The following is a 20,348-nucleotide window of genomic DNA, read 5'->3' as shown; positions in this document are numbered from 1 at the left end:
AGAAATGAAGAGGAAGAAGAAGAAGGGGCGACCGCCCAAGGCCCAAATTCCCCTAATTGCCCCTCGCAATCCCATCATTCTCGACTCTCCCCCAATCACCTACAGCCGATCCCACCGCCGGAACCCTAAATTCTACAATATTTCGCTGCGAGATCGCGGCGCCGACGCCGAAGACGACGACGACGACGAGCGCAAGGAGAAGAAGGTCAAGCTCGTCGTCCGCCTCCCCCAATCCGACGAGAAGGAGACCCCCAAAATCAATCAGAATCAGGAGAAGGATTCCGCGAATTCGGCGTCGGAGCTGGAACCCGAGCCGGCCTCCGAATCCGAACCGGATTCTCGCGACGCGAAGAAGCGGAAGATCAATGACGTCGATCACGGATCTGAAGGCGCGGTTTCAACTCAGGTGGGGGTGAATTCTGCCTTAATTGCCCCCAATTTTGAGAATTTGGGAATCGGGGAACTGGGAGAGAGTTTTTCCCTCTGAAAATTAGTGAATTTTCGAGGTTTTGGCAGTTTTTTCGTAAACGGAATTTCTATTTTGGGAATGGGATTCCGGAATTTGAATGCTGGGGGTTTCTGTGTGGGATATTTGAATGGGGGTTTTGGGATTTCGCGCGGAAACAAAAAAAGATTTTACCTTTAATTTTCATTCCTCTGACTTCTGAAGATCTGAGAGAGAGAGGGGGTGATTGGTGAGCTGTGATTTGACTGAGTCAAAATCTATATCTACGTTTTGAATATACAGAATAGGATATTTATTTCTTTTATTTGTGTGAATTTATTTTCTACTCGTTTCCATTTACTGCCTTCATCTATATGGCTGGATACATTTTTCTATCTATGTATTTAGTGTTGCTATTTACTGGATTCTTTGTGTGTAGAGATATGCATACAATATGTTTCAATGTGTTTATGTATGTTTTTGTGTTATCTAAAAAGGCCATTTTGTGTCTTGGAAAGGTTTCAAGTTTGTCTTTACTGTCAGTTGACTGATTATTGTTCTGTTGTTAGTTTTTACAGTATTTTTTTAATTTTTTCTCTCATTTTGCACTTGTTGATGCTTGCTGCTGTTCATTTATTTCTGATTCGCCGTTCATTTCCACTGTTCCTTTCATTCTGGATGATTTCATTGAATTTTGAGATGATTATTTTAGTGCAGTTATTGATTCTATTATTATCTGCAGGAGAAAAAAGATGTGAAAGCGACAGACACTCAGCAACATGGTCCTAATCACATCCCTTAATTTTCTTGAACTTTGAATAATTGAAAATTATTGTTTGTAATTTTTTGTGGACAGGGTCTCCATTGGAGTCTGGTCCCACTCAGCCTTTGCCAGACAAAAAGTTGTTGGTGTTCATTCTTGACAGGCTTCAAAAGTATGTGTTTTTCTTTTCTGTTTTCTCTTTTGTGTTTCTTGGATTTTTCCAAAAAAATCTATTTGTGGACTGTCTGAGATGTTTCGGTTTCTTACAGTTTACCTTTGCTGCTTTCTTGAACTTGTGTAGGAAGGATACTTATGGGGTATTTTCTGAGCCTGTGGATATCAATGAGGTGATGATATGTTTCACAGATAGTTCATTAGTTAATGACAATGAGATTTTTACACTGTTAGCAGCTCATGTGAAGTTAAATTTCATTGCAGCTGCCTGATTACTTCGAGTATATTGACCAACCGATGGATTTTGGGACAGTCAGGAAGAAACTTAATCGTGGGGCTTATAAGAAATTGGAAGAACTCGAGGTTGATTCTGAGTTTGAAGTTGCTTATTTCATACTAAGAAATATTTGTATCTGCTCTGAAAATAAAGCACTTGGCTAATTGGGTTTTGCCATTGTATTTTACCTACAGCATGAGTTCCCGTTGTTGGAGGGAACTCCTTTTCTTGATATTCCAGCAGCCATATAGATTGAGTTGTTACGGTTATTATCTTTAGAATATTTTTGTGGTTTTGATTCTTGTTTACTTTTAAAATGGTGAGCCTCATTAATCTTCTGTGGTGAACGACCTTTTGTTTTTCTGAATGGGAAATAAATTACGAGCCCAAATTGACATTGGAACAGTCTTTGTCTGAAGAAGCATTGGTGTAAATGGGACTTGTTTAGCTGCTACTGACCACTCTCCTCGATACATTCTAGCTCGTCTACTAGAATATGGTTGAAATTCGAGCATGCAAGTGATAAGCGCTGAATAATACAGCACTGTTTGGTGCTTGGATCTGATTGTTTAGGGAGATTATGTCTATTTACTTGTTTGTTGTTAAATCACTGGAGAACTCATATAGTATATGAAATTTGCCTAACTTTTCTATTTCTTCTATGTTTGGTATTTATCACCGTAGCTTGGTTTCAAATGTACCACTGGATTTTCTTTTGTTAGTTAAATTTTGCCAGACTTCATAAACCTATGTTTTTTGAACTAATTGCTGATGCTCCCTTTAATTGTAATTCCAGGCTGATGTGTTTTTGATATGCTCGAATGCTATGCTGTATAATGCTCCAGATACGGTCTACTATCGACAGGTTTCCACAGTCTTCCTCATTCTGTTTATTCGTTTTTGCCATCCATCATTCTGCCTCTATATGATTCAAGGGGCTATTTTAGGCACGATCGATACAAGAAATTGCAAAGCGAGATTTTGAGAATCTGAGACATGAAGGCGACAATGGTCAACCACAGCCTAAGGTTGTTCGTAGAGGCAGGCCCCCGGGTAACAAGAACCAGAAGAAATCTCTCGAAACATCCCCACTGGATCGTGTTGGAGCTGACCCGTCATCAGGTGCAGCTCTTAATAACGTGGTAGACAAGGCAACGGGATCTAACTCTTACAATCTGAGAAAGGGACCTGCATTGTATAGATACCGGCCCAATGACCCATACGTGTCATCATACCGGCCAAGAAATGGCGAACACTACCCTGAGTTTTCGGGAGACTGGAATAACGAATTTCCAGGTATTTGTATTATTCACCAATCATATTCTGCATTCAGTCAATTCCTTTTCCGATTGGTTAATAATGTTATATTACCTTTGTGATTTGCAGCATCCATTTTAAGGGCTGACATGAAATATGGCAAGAAACAGTTTACCATTGATGAGAATAGGCGTGATACATATAGGGAATTCCATCCCCTGTCTCCGACTAACAATCCATCTGCTTTTGCTAACTCCGGGGGAGATATGAAGCAACTCATGATGGTACGTATGCTGCAGAACTCTGTGTCTTTATTCGTTCACACCGGGATCTGTTGCAAATGTTAATTCTTGCTTACTACTAGTATCATTTGCTTAGTTTTGTGGAATAAGCGTAATCCGCAGGTTATATACTTATTGTACGAATCTGTTAAAATGCTCGTTTGAACACGCAGGTGGGCCTGCAGGAGTCCTTTGCATACGCTAGAAGCCTGGCCAGATTCGCTGCAAATCTTGGCCCTGTTGCTTGGAAAGTTGCATCGAAGAAGATAGAGTATGTCTTGCCTCCCGGGACAGAATACGGTCCTGGTTGGGTAGCTGAAAACGGAGCCACTGCATCACAGCCACCGCCTTTCCCAAGCACCCCCGCTCCTGACTTCAGAGCTACTGACCTAAGCCCTTCCGTTCCACACGGCCTTTCTGAAGAGATGGTCGAGGCCGTCAGGAGGCTCAACAGCCAGAACGAACAAGGCTTACAAAGCAACACCTCTCCATGGAAAACACCATTTCCACCGGTCCAGCAGAACCATATGTATCATCAGACTCATATTCAGAGAAATGGGTTCAGTGGAATGCCCGGATATGATGCACAGACGTCGAGGCTGTCCGTGCCGGCAATGGAAGGGTTTCAATTCCCTTCTCAGGTCATAAACCCCATGCTGCAGGAGATGCCGGCCGAAGGCGAAATGTGGACGTTTGGCAGGTCGTCTTGGCCGGCCGTGCCAGCTCAGCACGGTCGGAGCCTTGCAGGTCCGCCCGACCTCAACATGAGGGTCCTGGCCGGCTCGCCGAGTTCCAGCTTGCAGATAGGCTCACCTCAGCAGCAGCCAGATTTAGCATTGCAGCTCTAAACACTAAATTCGTTTGCCATTTTTTGGAAGGAATGAAGCTAATTTTATGACTATTGGAATAGGAGACAGTTTGTAAATGTTTTTGTATTTCCTAATTGAAACTACAGGGTTATAAAGGTCTGATGATAGAGCAGAAGGAAAATATTTATCAGCTTAATTTAGATTATAAATATGTCTATTGGGATGTAATCAAATGATAACTATATTTTTGATTAGTTGAGATTATACACAAATCTATTGGGACAAATGATAATCACATCTTTGATAATAACAAGGGAGTACTATTAGATTTGAGATTCTGGTGGCACAAACTAATGCCATGTATAATTACGGAAAATTATTAAATTAATTAAAAGGATAATTAAGTCTTTAGTTATTTGTAGTAGTTATAGAATCTCTTAAATTTCTCATGCTTTCCAATATTAAAATCCTAATCAAGGCATATTTGCGTTTTTTTTTTGGCAAAATCTGCTAGGCAATATATTCAATATTTGAAGAGATATGTATCGTTGTATTTTAAATAGTACAGATTATAATATTAATACATATTTTAAGAGATTTATATTGATGTATCACTACACAACATATTCATTATTTTAAGTATTTTTCGTAATTTGACAACTCAAAAATTACATTCGTTGCAGTTGCTTTTTATTTGTTAAAATGTTCTGTGATTTTTCGTATCCAACAAACATTGATATTTCATTCTTGTAATTCCTCCGTAGTTTGTGCTTCAATCAAGGATTTCGAATGCAACATGTACAAATATAACTCTCCAAAATATTAATAATACTCTAGTAAACAAGAACCGATGCAATGTCAAAAATATTGAAGAAAGAATATAGATTCAATTACTCACATTTTTTTAGGTCGTAAATTTATGATTGATTTTGCTCATTTTTTAAGATTTTGATTGAATTTTTACTTACTAACACCATACCATGTAATTAAATGCCATTTAAATTTTCTTATTTTGCCTTCAACTATGTTTTCTATATATAAAAAGTATGTAAATATTGGAATAAGTAAAATTAGTATCATTATACTTATTCAGTTATGCATTCAAAATCAGATGAGTAAAGTTAAATGTAAATTTTATTTTTTATGCGTTAGATGAGTAAAGTTAAATGTAAATTTTATTTTTTATGCATTAAACGCACTTAAATGCATATGGGTAATGGGCCTGTATATTCTCCTGTCCAATTAAATTGTGGATTTTGCGTTAATATATTGGCTTTTCTTCTTTCAAATGAGAATTTAGTACTTCGTCAAGACTCAAAATATAGACACAATAATGGGCCAAGTAATATAGTTTGAAAAACTCATCCCTTAAAACAAGAATAGATAAATTAATTACAAAATATGCTCGCGATGAATGATCTAGTTAACGAAATGCCAGAGTTGTGATGGAAAAGTCAGATACAATTATCCAAAAGAAATAATCAAATGATGAAAACTCTGATCCACACACCATCCTCCCTCCTCCACTGCCGCCGCCTCCTACGCCTCCACAATTACCGCCTTCGGAAAAATGGATAAGCTCACCACGTACACGTGCTGACGTGCACACGCACGGGAGACGGCCTCTAGTCAAATACGCCTAGTGAAATCACAATGTTGAAGATTTTCTTATAGAGCTATTTTAGATGATACAAGAATATAGAAAAAATGCCCCAAGACCTTATAAAAGAGTGGGAGTAGTATTTAAACAAGATTTTGTTTTTATTTGTTTAAAAAGAATCTTATCTCATTTGTTCACATGTAATGTCAAATGGGCTGTCTGAGAAACTAAACATGGCACTCAATGATTAATGGTGGTCCAAATTTTTTTGATCATGGAGAATGTGACCCCTCCCTATGATCAATCATATCTTAGATACTTTTAATATGAAATTAACTGAATACTGAAATATACCAAACTCATTTTGGTATTAATTAAATCTTAGTTTTACAAAATAAATATTATATGGGTGTGAAAAGTACTTTTCTTATTTTTTATAGTTGAACTATTCGGTATCTCAATCGTTTAATAACGGCATAGGTATAGATTATTTTTGGCGAAACATGTTCTAACGTCACTATACAATTAGTTTTTGGCTCGACGAATCATTGTACGATTTTAATTGTGGATTAATAAAAATGTTGGAGATTCATGAATTTTGATAAATTATTTCAGTAATTTATTTTTAGTGAGGTGTATAAATAATCCAAACCCTATAATTTAAGAAGTAGCCTAGGTGACTATTTCATTGCAAATTAATGGCATTGTACAATCGATATTAAATGTCAATAAAAGAACTCATTGAGTTTATAAATGATTTATTGTAAACAACAATTCAATTACTTTAAATGCATTGATAATCAAAGAAAAGTGTTAGAAAAGTACCAAATTAGACATATACTTCCACCCCCAAATCCCAATAATTTGAGAATTTGTGAAGCTACCAATCTATTTTGTCCACTTATACTATTTTCAACAAGTTGAACCAATAGATATGTGAAATTTTCTTTTGTGTGGAAAATATCCAACCAATGGAAATAGTTTATCTAATTTTCAAAGCCAATTGCTGGGCCATCACTATCCTTGGAAAAGGTTAAATAATATAATAATATTAAATAGTTAGAGGTATTCATTTTCTCAATCCTATAATAGCTTAAACATTTTTTGGTTATTTTTGCTCGATTTAGTGAGCTACAAATATGATGTCACTATCATCTTTTAATTTGGACCCATTTTGGCTAGTTTAATTAATTTCACTCGTGACTTTGGAATTCAAAATGGCAATTAATATTTATTTGAATATTCTTCACATTTAGTTGTTTGGAACAGTTCATGTGACTCAGATATTACTTCTGAAATATTTTACAGGATATATTCATCTTGTGTACATGAATGAGTATAGAAATTAAATTTCATCGTTTCCCTTTCTTTAAATTAAAGAAAACGAACTATGATTGCTTATTTTACATGCTTTGAATCCAGTACACCATGTTCTGATTTTGTTATCTACTGAAATTAATCAGAGCAATTACGTAATTATTTAAGTTTATTTAATTTGGTCTAGGCTAGTAGGTTACTCTAGGTCAATGACGTAAATTGGTAATGAAAATAAATGTGTTTACACTCACACTTATCGAATTTTAACTATATAAATTACTACTATTAATGTAGATATATATTAGAAGTGGGTATTTTTGTGTAGTCTACTCAATCTCTCATTTGGATCTTTTAATCTTGTCACAATCACTATTTATGTAAGTACTCTTAATAACTCGACTTAGCATATAATAATGAAATTTGGTAGTATGTTATTTTACCGACTAAACCGTCTAAAAAGCATAGTCATGTCATGATTTCTTTGTTTTTACATTCTCATTGTCAACAATTTAGGACCCACCCATAAAATAAAATAGTATTGAATGAACCCCAAATCAAATCTATCCTAACAAATTGAAAATAAAAAATTACCCTCTAAATCTAATCTAATGATAGATAGCCCCCCCAAAAGAGAAATATTCTCATGCAACAGTGTAATTGTGAATACCCTTTTCCCAACCAATCAAAATCTAGCCCCCCTTTTTGTCTCACAAACTGTCAAATTTCCATCCAAATGTAATTACCAAAATGGCCCATCGTTAATCATTGAGTTATCAAGATTAGATTTATACTACTATCTACCAAAATTCAAGGCATTATAGTCATTTTACTTGCCAATAACAACTATTACTACTATACCATTGTAGTATGAAATTAGACTAACAAGAACTAAACAACACACATCCTTCAAGTATTAATCCTTAGTGTATTATACAAATCCACACTAAGGGCATTATGGTCATTTTTGTTGCCAGCACTTAACATACAATTCGATAAATTGAACGGACAAGAATCAAATCACGCAATATCTTTTATGTATCGACAATCAACAAAAGTCATATTACACGGATCTACATTGACTAAACTATATTAATCAACTATATATACCGACCAAGCCAATGGTACTACAATCATTTTAAATGCCAATAATAAATATCCTAACCTCTATAAAACCGAAACTAGAATGGATTACACACACTTCCTTTTGAGTATGAAACCTCCGTAAAAATTACTTACACAAATCATTTGAGGTTATCGACACCGTGGGCACGCACATCGCACGCAACTTGTAGAATCGTTGAACAACCAGGGGCATTTTGGTCATTTCAGCTGCCCCATACCCAAACGTTTAAATGCTAGCTGTGTTTGAGAGTGACCTCAAAACACTCATCTGAGTGCTTTTATTGCTCTGCTTTCCCCAAAAGGCCCACAGTCTACACACACTACTAAACAGTTCATGGGAAAGAAAAAGATTTGATTTTTTTAGAGCTAGAAGAGAAAAAGGGGAAGAGAAAGAGCAGGAAATTAACCGTTGAAGACAGCGCTAGGAAAAGGGGCTGTAGCGTTGAGAGGGGGGAAAGAAGCTAACTTGATTTTTCTGGGTTTTATTTGAATGTGCTTAGTGTAAAGTGGGCTTTGCTAAATTTTTTGTAAAAAATTCAGTCTTTTTCACACGCTGATTAAGATATGTGTGTTTGTGTGTGGATTTTGAATTGTTATTGAAGTTTTACATAGATCTGTTTAGGGAGATTTGAGCTTGTGATGCTTTGTTTCTGGGGATTTGAGTGGTTGGATTGTAGGAGGGAATGTGACATGCTTCCTCCCTCTCTCTTGCAATCTCTCTCTCAATCCTAGTAATTATATTCCGTTTTTTGATTTTGTTTGCTATATGACAGTGTGATAGCGTCTATAATGGAAATGAGGGATTGATTTGGTATGTATTAGGTGAATTCAATTGGGATTCTGTTTATAGAATTTTTTTTTGGGAAAAAGGGATTTGATAGAGGAAAAACAGGAATTTGGGGTTTTTAAGCTTTAGAGAAGAAGAAAAAGAAGAAGAAAAACAATGGGCTGCTTTTCTTGCATAAGTCATCCCAGTAAGGATATGAGGGACTATAATGGAGGAGATATTGACACTAATTCATCGGGTTCGTGCATTCTTGTATTCTTCAATTTGAATTTGTGGTTTCATTGTTGTTTGTGTGATAAATGTGTTTTGATTGTAATGTGCTTATTTGGTTTCTTGAAAATTTGCAGTTGGTGGGAAGAGAAAGGCGAATGTGAATGGCAGTGGTAAGAATATGAGCATATAGCTTTTGAAATTTTAAAACTTGGCCATTGTTTTTTTGTAGTTTTGGATTGTTTCTTTGTTTAGGGAGGTGTTGGATCTTGATTGATTGATGCATTGTCTTACTGTTTCTGTTGTTCGATTCTTGAAGTGAGTGTGAAGAAGGGAGGTGCCGCGGGGGCAAAGGGCAAGGACGGAAACAACCCCTCTAAGGGCAATGCTGCTCGTAGCTTCACCTTCAAAGACCTTGCTCTGGCCACTCAGAACTTTAGGGAGGCTAATCTGATAGGCGAGGGAGGTTTTGGGAGCGTTTACAAAGGCCGTCTCGAATCTGGCTTGGTAAAAATGCTGTCTTTTCTTGTTTCTTGTGATATTGAATTTTACAAGTTTGTGTACATAGTTTGAACGAAGAACCAAATTTGGTGTTTTACTTGGATGATAGATGCAAGTTATGCTTAATTTATGGCATTTCTTGATCATATGGTGGCTATGTTTGGTGTTTCTTGAAGTAAGGAGAATAGAATTTGGTGTTTTAGTTAGATGATTGATGCAGTTTGTGCTTTAATGTACATCGTTTCTTGATCTCATGCTGGCTTCCAACGAGCAGGTTGTTGCTGTGAAGCAGCTTAATCTTGAAGGGCTGCAAGGGAATCAAGAATTCATCGTGGAGGTTCTGATGCTGAGTCTGTTGCACCACCCGAACCTCGTGAACTTGATCGGTTACTGTACTGATGGCGACCAGAGGCTCCTTGTTTACGAGTTTATGCAAATGGGCAGCTTGGAGAATCATCTGTTTGGTACATTTTTCTTATCCAGTTGGATTTCTTGGTCGAATTCGAGAGTACTTGTTTTTGTATTATTTTCAAAAGTTGCAGTTTGGACCACTCTCTCATAATTAGTCTTAATTGCTGAAAACAGATTGATTGTGACACATAAAAGAAAAGGGAGATATCATTCAACTAACTTCACTAAGCACTTTGTAGTCGACTTCAGTTTTTTTTGTCTTGAAGCTCCTTTGACGCATTTTGTTTTCTACTGACCAGCCCATGTCGGTTTCTTAGACGTATGTTGAGAAATGAGTATGAATTGAGCTACAATCTAACTAGCTTCACTAAGCACTTCTTAGCAACTTATGATTTTTCTTTTCTGCGTTTTCTCTATCGACTGGTCTATGTCCCATTTCTTAGATGTCGTTGAGAAATGAGCGTATTGAGCTACTAATTAGGTATACAATGATGATATATGTTGCTATCTTCTGGTTTTAGTGTTTTGTGTAGAGGGGAAAATGAACTCAAGTAAAAACTGAATCTTGATGCGAAAGACGTCTCGCATAAGCTTTCATTTCAGTTTAAGCATCTGTAATGAACGGTGTGAGTTCTTATTTCTTGTTTTGAAATGCAGAGCCTACTCAGACGCCGCTGAGTTGGAGCACGAGGTTGAAGATTGCGGTTGGCGCTGCTCGTGGCCTTGAGTATCTTCACTGCAAAGCGAATCCGCCTGTTATCTACCGTGACCTGAAATCTTCAAACATACTTTTGGACAAAGATTTCAATGCCAAGCTGTCGGATTTTGGGCTTGCCAAGCTAGGGCCGGTTGGCGACAACACTCATGTCTCGACACGAGTGATGGGGACCTACGGATATTGTGCCCCGGAATATGCCATGAGCGGAAAGCTCACCCTAAAATCCGACATCTACAGCTTCGGCGTGGTTATGTTGGAGCTCATCACCGGACGCAAGGCCATCGACTGCACCAAAATCCCGGGAGAGCAGAATCTTGTTATTTGGGTGAGTTCTTCCTTCTCTAATTCCTAATTCACAACGTAAGACCGCCTGCTCTGTGTCGTCACACGAGATTAGGTTGAAGAATTAGACGATCAAATGAGGTCGAGATTGTCTGGTCGGCTAACCTATTTTTGCCCTAAATCGTTTCGTTTTCTTTGCAGTGTCGGCCTTATTTGAAGGACCGGAGGAAATACATACAAATGGTGGATCCTCTACTCGAAGGGCGATTCTCGACCCGGAGCCTCCACCACGCTGTTGCAATCACGGCAATGTGCCTTCAAGAACAAGCCAGCTTCCGCCCGTTGATCGGGGACATCGTGTTGGCGCTTGAGTTCCTAGCGTCGCAAGCGGACGATTCTCGGAGAGGCCGGTCCCACAGCCGGACCTTGTCATCGCCATCGCAGGTAGATAATAAGGCTGATTCGAGAAGGCAAGATCTCGAAGATCCGTCGGTTTGAAGTTCCGGCCTCGTCCCCTGGCCGGCCGGCGACGTAAAAAACATGCTTAGAGGTGCTCTTGATGTTGCCTTCTTTGGCAGCTAAATACATATAGGGGTTTGATTTGATCATCTTTTCATAGTGTTATTTTACTGTAAATAATTGTTCCTGTTGTTGCTAACACAATTTTTTTGTTTAATTTTTTTTGGGATTTCTTGAGTTTCTCTTGCCATGAATATGTGGTTTTCTTGAGTACATATTATTCAAAATTTCTCCTGTGTCGTGTTTTCGTGTTGTGTTTTATTCGTGCTGGTTAAAATTGTCGAGTATGGCTAAACGCCTAAACCTGGTTCGTTTTTCTGCTGGGTCGGGCCATGTTTTTATAGCTTGCGACAATGTCGGGTTCAGCTGGTCAGCCCATTCCAGTTTCAAGAATTGGCCCAATATTTTTGGGCCAGGCCCATTGCTCCTCCTAAAATCCCACTTTATCAGACTGGTTTTGTAAAGAGTACATTTGGTTTCAACAGGGCTATAGATTATTCATTGAGATATTATAAGATAATTTGTAAATTCAAATATTTATTTAGCGCAACCCATTTAAAGGGAAAAAAGTTTTTTTTTTTTTTTAGCATTAGATACCATTTAGCATCAGTCTACTTTTTTTTCAAGATTTTGGAGAAAAATAAAAATGAAATCTTGGAAGAGAATGAATATCAAATTCGTGGTAGGTAGGAGAAGAAATTGCCGAAATAATTTTGGATAGTGTGGAAACATCCAATTTTCATCGTTTTTTGAGGGAGAAAACATCCAATTTTCATGTGGTTATTTATATTGCTATGTGTACAATTTGACAACCAACTCTTAAAAAATTCTGAAAAAACCCAATAAATATTCTTTTTCAGAAAGGAATATTTTGCTTTCACACTATGAATATCTTTGGCAAATCGGTCCCAAGGTAATAAATGAGATTGTTTGTTGATATAAATAACTCCAACAAAAGATAAAAAGAAGTATTAAATGAGATTGATTGTAGATATGAATAACTACAAGAAAAAAGAAAAGAAAAGAAAAACGGTGGGTAGGTATAGTAAATTAAATCACAAAATTTGGCCAAATTCTAGAGAGTATAGTATACTTATTTTTAGTGATACTAAAATGATATTAATTGATTAAAATAACGATAAAAGAAAGTAAAGAAATATACTTATTTTAATAATAAAAAAATTACGTAGACCATCACTGAAATACGTCGTTTGTATTCAAATGAGATAATTATTTTGTTTTATAAATTTTTTGATTTTATATATTTCATTTTCAAACTTTATAAAAATTTGATTAGAATTTGACTTAAATTTATGATTTAAGTGGCTATTATCCATATTTAAAATACAGTATGGAAATCCAACATTTATAAATGAGCATAAAATATAAAGTCATAGTACTATTGTGTGACTTTGTATATTCGACTCAGTAAGAATTAATATAGAATGTTAAAATTTACCATAAATTTTAAAGTGACGAACTTATTGTCACGTTTTAAACGTAGTAAACGAGTGAAAATTTGGAATTACAAAACAAATGTTGATGACTGAAGTTAAAATAGAGCCCATTGAAAGCCCAAACAAAACAGCCTTTTCAGCCCATCAATGGAAGCTTTTCATCTAGAGCACACATTTCTAGGCTAATGCCACATGGCGAGATCGTAACGGTGGACATGTTACCGCCACTCGAGATAAACTCCAAAAACTCGGATAAGAAACAGCTACTTTGGCTCATCTCCTCCTCAATAAATACTCCTTTAATAAAAGTTTGTATTTTTAATCGTATTTATTATATGTAAAATTCCAAGCCACATAAAATAACCTCATTCTGCAATTAAAAAAGAAATTAGAATTGCATTTCGCGACCATTTTATTTATGAAGCTTAAAACATTCTAAATAGTGATAATTTAAAAATTGAATTCAAAAAAAAGGAAAAAGAAAAGAATGTGCGTGGAATGGAGTTGGCTACATTATCAATTAAGAAATAAATATACTCTATCCATTAAATGTAAAGGATATGAATTATAAAATATTTTTTATGATAAAATAATCTTATAATTAAATCTTAAATGGGTGAGTATTTTGTGATGAATCATAACAAAATGACACTAAAGTGACGGTATAATTGGAATTAAACGTGATTAACTATGGTAAATACGAAAGAATAAAATAGCAAAAACTCATGAAAATTATAAGGATAATATTTTCGAAGTATAGAAAATGCAAAAGCGAGCCACGTAAAATACAGAAGCAATATTAAAATAATAATAATAAAAATAATAAAAATGAGGTCCCTACCTATATAACTATAAATCATCTCTATTCCTACTTAAAAACCGCTAAACTTCGATATTCGAAAAAAAAGCTCTTCTTTTGCTCTCTCGAGATGGATCCTTACAAGGTACGAATTGGTGAATTTTGGCTGATTAGGTCGTTGTCTAGCAATCTTCGCGTTGTTTGATTGAATTTATGCGTCGATTTATGTATAATGATGGTTTCGAGATTAGGTGATTTGTAGTTTACTGAATTTCTAATGTGAATCAAGTTCGTTTTGGTTTGGATTGTAGAAAATTGGATTGGAATGCTTGAGTTTTAGCTGTATTCATGTTTGACTATATGGTGATGATGTGTGCAGTACCGTCCGTCGAGTGCTTTCAATTCATCGTTTATGACCACGAATTCTGGAGCTCCAGTTTGGAACAACAACAACTCTTTGACTGTTGGAAGTAGAGGTATATTTTATTTCACCTATTTTTGGTGGATGAATCCTCTGAATTCTGCACGTTTTGTAACTAGATAGTGAAGATTTTTAATCGATTTTGTTGATTTTGGATTAAGGAGTAAAAAACTGTGTGGTGTTATTTTTGAATAATTGATGGGAGGGATATGGAATGTTAATCACTGTTACTTAATTCTCTCAGTTATGGTGTTTTGCTCTATACTTCTGTAGTTGTAAGGATTAAGTTTCGAAGAGAAATTTATACGCCTGTATTTTACCGGGCTTGAGTTGAGTGTGTCACTTTGTGGTGCAAGGGTACTGATGAGTATCTGTCTCTGTGACAGGTCCAATCCTTCTTGAGGACTACCATTTGGTGGAGAAACTTGCTAACTTCGACCGTGAGAGGATTCCTGAACGTGTTGTCCATGCTAGAGGTGCCAGTGCCAAGGGCTTCTTTGAGGTCACTCATGATATCACGCACCTTACTTGTGCTGATTTCCTTAGAGCTCCAGGCGTCCAAACGCCTGTTATTGTCCGTTTCTCCACTGTTATCCATGAGCGTGGTAGCCCTGAAACTCTTAGGGACCCCAGAGGATTTGCCGTGAAGTTCTACACAAGAGAGGTAAAATTGTTCTCCCACCTCTCAGTTCTTATCGTATTAGAAGGTTCATTATTCATAATTTCATACAAATGAGTTCTATTATAAAATACACTCCATATTGGCATTCCAGAAGATTTTGTTACTTTTTGGCTCAGTTACATGACTAATTTTGTCTGTTTTTTTTTTCATTTGTTCAGGGAAACTTTGATATGGTGGGAAACAATTTTCCCGTCTTCTTTGTTCGGGATGGAATGAAATTCCCTGATATGGTTCATGCATTGAAACCCAACCCAAAGTCACACATTCAGGAGAACTGGAGAATCTTGGACTTCTTTTCTCACCATCCTGAGAGTTTGCACATGTTCACGTTCCTCTTTGACGATATCGGCATTCCACAAGATTACAGGCATATGGAAGGCTCGGGTGTAAATACCTATACTCTGATCAACAAGGCTGGGAAAGTAAATTATGTGAAGTTCCATTGGAAGCCTACTTGTGGAGTGAAGTCTCTGTTGGAGGACGAGGCTGTTAAGGTTGGAGGCACCAATCACAGCCATGCCACCCAGGATCTTTATGACTCGATTGCAGCAGGCAATTACCCCGAGTGGAAACTTTTTATTCAGACTATTGATCCCGATATCGAAGATAGATTTGACTTTGACCCAGTTGATGTTACAAAGACTTGGCCTGAGGACATCATTCCCCTGCAACCCGTTGGTCGTTTGGTGCTGAATAGGAACATTGACAACTTCTTTGCTGAGAACGAACAACTTGCGTTCTGCCCTTCTCTGGTTGTCCCTGGGGTTTACTATTCTGATGACAAGCTGCTCCAAACCCGCATCTTTTCTTATTCTGATACTCAGAGGCACCGTCTTGGACCAAACTATCTGCAGCTCCCAGCTAATGCTCCCAAGAATTCCCATCACAACAACCACCATGAAGGTTTCATGAACTTCATGCATAGGGACGAGGAGGTATTATATGCACATAAGCATCTCTCATATAACATCACTAAATAGTTGATATAAAATGATTCTACAATGTCTCCAATCACATATTTAAAGTTTCCCTCAAGTCTTCTGCATTCTTTGCATGTTACATATTACTTGTAATTTGAATTCTTCTGCATTCCTACTTCATGCTTTAATTAGATGGTTCTGCTCTTTCCAGGTGAACTATTTCCCGTCCAGGTATGACCCAACCCGTCATGCTGAGACGTACCCCATCCCTTCTGTGGTGTTGACAGGAAAACGTGACAAGGTATGCATCCGCTGCTTGGCATTAATCCTCTTTGTCTTGACTTATTATAATCTTTGAGACTTTGGATTCTGGTTTCCCTAAAAACTAGCAGAGGTTCACCGAGTCACTGTGCTTTGTAGTCTCTCGGAGGTGCCAGTATTCATTTAGAAGTGTTTTTTCACCGACTCACAAGCCATTTCTGTATTAACTTTTCATTGATCGATACAGGTCTCCATTGAGAAGGAGAACAACTTCAAGCAACCCGGTGAGAGATACCGCTCCTTCACACCAGAAAGGTATATCACTTCCGCCCCTCTTCTAAACTTGAAAGCATAGTAAGTACACGTGAACTCATTTCATCATTTTTATCATTTCTCCTTCAGACAAGAGAGATTCATCAAAAGGTGGATTGAGGCGTTGTCCGACCCCCGTCTCACCCACGAAATCCGAAGCATCTGGGTATCTTACTGGAGCCAGGTACGCCTCTCATCTGTTGTTACCTTTGTGCTAAACATTGAGCAGAAACTCACCTCTGTCTATCTCGACTGCAGGCTGACAAGTCTCTCGGCCAGAAGCTCGCCTCTCGTCTCAACGTGAGGCCGATGATGTGAAGGTGAAGAGAAGGGCTCTTGAATTATTTGAGGAAGAATTGGTTGCCATGGCCTAGTTTGTTCTGTTATGTAGTGAATCAAAACTCTCTCTGTGTTGTCAGAAACCAACCATGAAATACTGTGATATTAATAAATGTGAGATATCCATAATTGTTTCTGCTGTCTTATTTATGCGATGGAACATTCTACTTATCCCATTATTAGATAGACAGATGGTTATATTTAAAATGAATTATTTCCTCTTTTCATAAATATTTCGGTTACTTTATTCTACTTTTTTCACTAATTATTTTTCTACTTAAAAGTTTCTAAATATTATTTTCTAATTTTTTTTTTGTTTAACTTATGTATGGCACTGCATTATTTAATAATATCCTTACATATTTTTTAATCACATTCTAATAAACATGCTTTAGTAAAGACGTCGTGACATTTGTACCATAAATTATTTTCTTAATCTATAACCAGCTTCATAGGAGTAGTACTGTAATTATTTTCTTATGGTCCTCAAGTTAGAAAAATATGCATTTCGAGACGAATATTAATCAGGGTGTTTTTGGACTAAATTATCATCTCTATATTCAAATTAAGCTAGGTTATAATCAATAGTAAGGCATCAAACAAAGCATGTAAAGGAAGTTATGAAAACTATTAAATATGCTACTACTAATTAATCCAGCCTTTCCATTTTAGACTATCCACGACAATTAGTCGGAACACCACTTATTCTCTAGAACCCGTGTCATGATGGACAAAGGAAGTGTGTCGAAAATCATGACGTGCACGAGCTAACGCCTCTTGATCACAAGACACTACAGTCAATTTTTGGAGAGACGTAGCATTATCAATGATGAACATAGCCAATTTCCGTTGCCACGAATTACCAAAATATCCTGTGATTTCCAAATACTTTACGGGCAACTCTGCATGTGGATATATGATGCCCCTCCCTCGGTTCCCACGTTCTATGATTTTTGAAATCCAGCAATTCCTACACTCTGCAGCCGCAGGTTGACCTATGCGCTTCACTTTCCTACACTCCTCACACATTGGACGTGCATATATGCCCGTCGCTTTCCTCGTAAACTGCAACACAATTAATTGAAAAAATGCATCAATGACTGCCCTAAATTAAAATTGATGATTTAACTTAATGGATACCTTTATCACAAGTGTTTCCAGTGAACCACATGCTTCAATCAAACGGCGCACATAGCGTTGAAAAGGTCCATCACAATAAAGAAAATTGGCCGTCTCAATCACCAACTCTAGATGTTTTATACTTACAAGATCAACATACAACAACTCTTGATGATCAAGATCCATCTGCAAATTAAAATCACATTTACTACTTAATACTTGCTATATATAAGAAGAAAAAAGAAATTGAAGAAAAGTTATTACCCGAGACGTAGCAGAATAAGAATGAAATGTAGTTGAGAGGTGCAATCGTTGTAGTTGGTCGCGTATGGAAGATGGAATTCTGACAAGGAGCTCAGCAAGCATGAGTACATTATGATTTTCTTGATAATTGAGTTTGGTAAGCTTCGGACTGTTACTTAGTTTGAAAGCACATCTAGCTGACAAATTATGGAGCGTCAAAGAAACGAGACTTATTGTGTCGCGAATCACAATGGATTCAACTCTCCTAGCATATAATAGTTTTACATGCTTCAATTTCGAGTGCCCAACTATTGAGACATTTTTCAAGCTGATAGATACTTCAATTGTCAAGCATTCAAGAGCAAGGCAATTGGAAACCAAAAGCTCAAAATCTTGATCAGCCATTTTAATTCCATTGCCTAGATACAAATCTTTAAGGCATTTAATACCATCTTTAATTGGAAGTCCGAGAATTGGACCCTTATTTTGAATCCAACCACGTAAACAAATTTTTTCAGCTTTCTTAGTTAGGGCAAACTCGAACCACCTCTCAAAATTGTCACATTCTAGATAGTCCACATCCACCACCAACTCTTTTATTTGAGTGCCTCTATGTGAGTCCAAGACATGATCGATCATACTTAAATAATTTGATTTTGTGTCAATCCTATGTCTGAACTTCGGGAAATTGAGATGAGTCACATAGGTATGGAGATGTCGCCAACAAGTCGAAAGTATGCAAGTAGAAGTAGCTTCTTTCGGAGTCAGTCGGGAAATTATAGATATCAGAATATCACTAGGTAATTCGCTGATTCTATCTTCATGCGACATCTGCGATAATTCACACATTATAATTACTCTATCATATTTAAAAAAGAATAAGAGAAAAAGAGACGCATAAAAATCTTCATTGAAAAACATAAACATCAGTTGATCGAGTAAAACATACCGTGTGTACTTGAAGAAGCAAAAAAAGGGGAAAAACCTAAAGAGAGAGTAAACAAAGATATATAGAGATCCAAATATAAAAAATGTTGTATTAATTGGCCTTTTATAGTAGCTTACGTAGACCCTTTCCTTTACTAAACATCGGAACAAATTAACAATCTGAGGTTGTAAAATGCACTTTTAATGGTTGATCAACTTATATATAAACGGATATAAACTTAATCCAAAAAAAGTCCTATATTAGAAATTGATAGTTTGAAAAGATTAAGATAGACTAGAAAATATTTAATTATCATTGTAGATTTGATAAGGATTGAAAATAAATGTCCAATATAATTTACAATTCATTAGTTGGATAGATTGAAAATAAATTGTCCAAAGATATCATTTAAAAAAAACACACACAATATACTTATATCCTAATCTAATAAGGATATATCTTGAAATCTGAAACATACAATATGGACTTTTTTTTTTAGTTTTTATAAGTTAGAATAGAATTGTTTCAACAAATCTAAACTAATATGTTTATTTTTCTAAAAGTATATGCATCTTCTACAAATCTTGCTACATATTTGCATAATATCGCTTGATTTTGGCCTCCAGCCAATTCGTTAGCCATGAAGATTTATATTATGGAAAAGTTTCAAGAAATTGTGGACTTCTAAATTGATACTATTATACAAGGCAAAGAATCAGATAATAAGTACTAGGGCTGGGGAAAAATACCGAAAAAATGATATATTGCTCGTATCGTATTGAAAAATATCGAAAAATTATCGAATTTTTGGTATATCGTAATTTTCGATACGATACGGTATCGTAAGTTTCTGATACGATAACGATATGAATTTCCTTATATCGCGATATATCGTTTTATATCGAATATATCGAAACATATTGAAATTCAATACATATTGAAGTTTAAAATTATAGATATACGTAAATCCATTTAATTCAATCATATATTTAGAAAATATATATATGAAATCCTAATAAGAACACTATTTATTTTATTGTATTGAAGTTTTATTAATTTTTGTGTTATTTTTCAGTTTTGAAATTATATTTTTCGATATATAGGTATTCGATACGATAACGATATTGATATTATCCATATCGAAAGTTTCGATATATCGAATTTTGAAATTCGATATATCAAAACTTTCGATACGATAACGATATGAAATTCTTTCATATCGATATTTTTGATACGAAACACGATACAACATTTTCGATACGATATACCGTATCGACCCACCCCTAATAAGTACTTTAGCTCGTGACATTATATAATATCGCAAAATATGTTTATATCTCAACTTGAGATACAATGATATCATATATCATATAAAATATCTTCATCCACAACCT

General features: G+C 36.1%; 3 protein-coding genes across 3 annotated transcripts; all 3 read left to right on the top strand.

Annotated features, from left to right (window-relative positions):
• LOC125201506 (uncharacterized) lies at positions 1-4,165 on the top strand. The gene is made up of 9 exons (XM_048099651.2): positions 1-406; positions 1,188-1,227; positions 1,302-1,380; positions 1,510-1,555; positions 1,647-1,745; positions 2,456-2,524; positions 2,607-2,955; positions 3,046-3,200; positions 3,371-4,165. Exons 1-9 carry the CDS (start codon positions 5-7, stop codon positions 4,043-4,045), a joined length of 1,914 nt encoding a protein of 637 aa, XP_047955608.2. The 5' UTR covers positions 1-4; the 3' UTR covers positions 4,046-4,165.
• A 4,157-nt stretch (positions 4,166-8,322) lies between these two features.
• Positions 8,323-11,650, top strand: LOC125201193 (putative serine/threonine-protein kinase PBL21). Its single transcript, XM_048099204.2, has 6 exons — positions 8,323-9,070; positions 9,180-9,215; positions 9,362-9,549; positions 9,818-10,007; positions 10,612-10,997; positions 11,156-11,650. Exons 1-6 carry the CDS (start codon positions 8,989-8,991, stop codon positions 11,450-11,452), a joined length of 1,179 nt encoding a protein of 392 aa, XP_047955161.1. The 5' UTR covers positions 8,323-8,988; the 3' UTR covers positions 11,453-11,650.
• A 2,078-nt stretch (positions 11,651-13,728) lies between these two features.
• Positions 13,729-16,810, top strand: LOC125201192 (catalase-like). The gene is made up of 8 exons (XM_048099202.2): positions 13,729-13,874; positions 14,109-14,205; positions 14,537-14,814; positions 14,991-15,767; positions 15,964-16,053; positions 16,261-16,328; positions 16,416-16,509; positions 16,584-16,810. Exons 1-8 carry the CDS (start codon positions 13,860-13,862, stop codon positions 16,641-16,643), a joined length of 1,479 nt encoding a protein of 492 aa, XP_047955159.1. The 5' UTR covers positions 13,729-13,859; the 3' UTR covers positions 16,644-16,810.
• Positions 16,811-20,348: the final 3,538 nt, after the last annotated feature.

The sequence above is a fragment of the Salvia hispanica genome, chromosome 2 (genome assembly GCF_029641045.1).
Source record: "Salvia hispanica isolate PSC_SH4W2 chromosome 2, Shi_PSC_v1, whole genome shotgun sequence".
Lineage (NCBI taxonomy): Eukaryota > Viridiplantae > Streptophyta > Magnoliopsida > Lamiales > Lamiaceae > Salvia > Salvia hispanica.
This window is presented reverse-complemented; position numbering and strand designations above follow the sequence as displayed.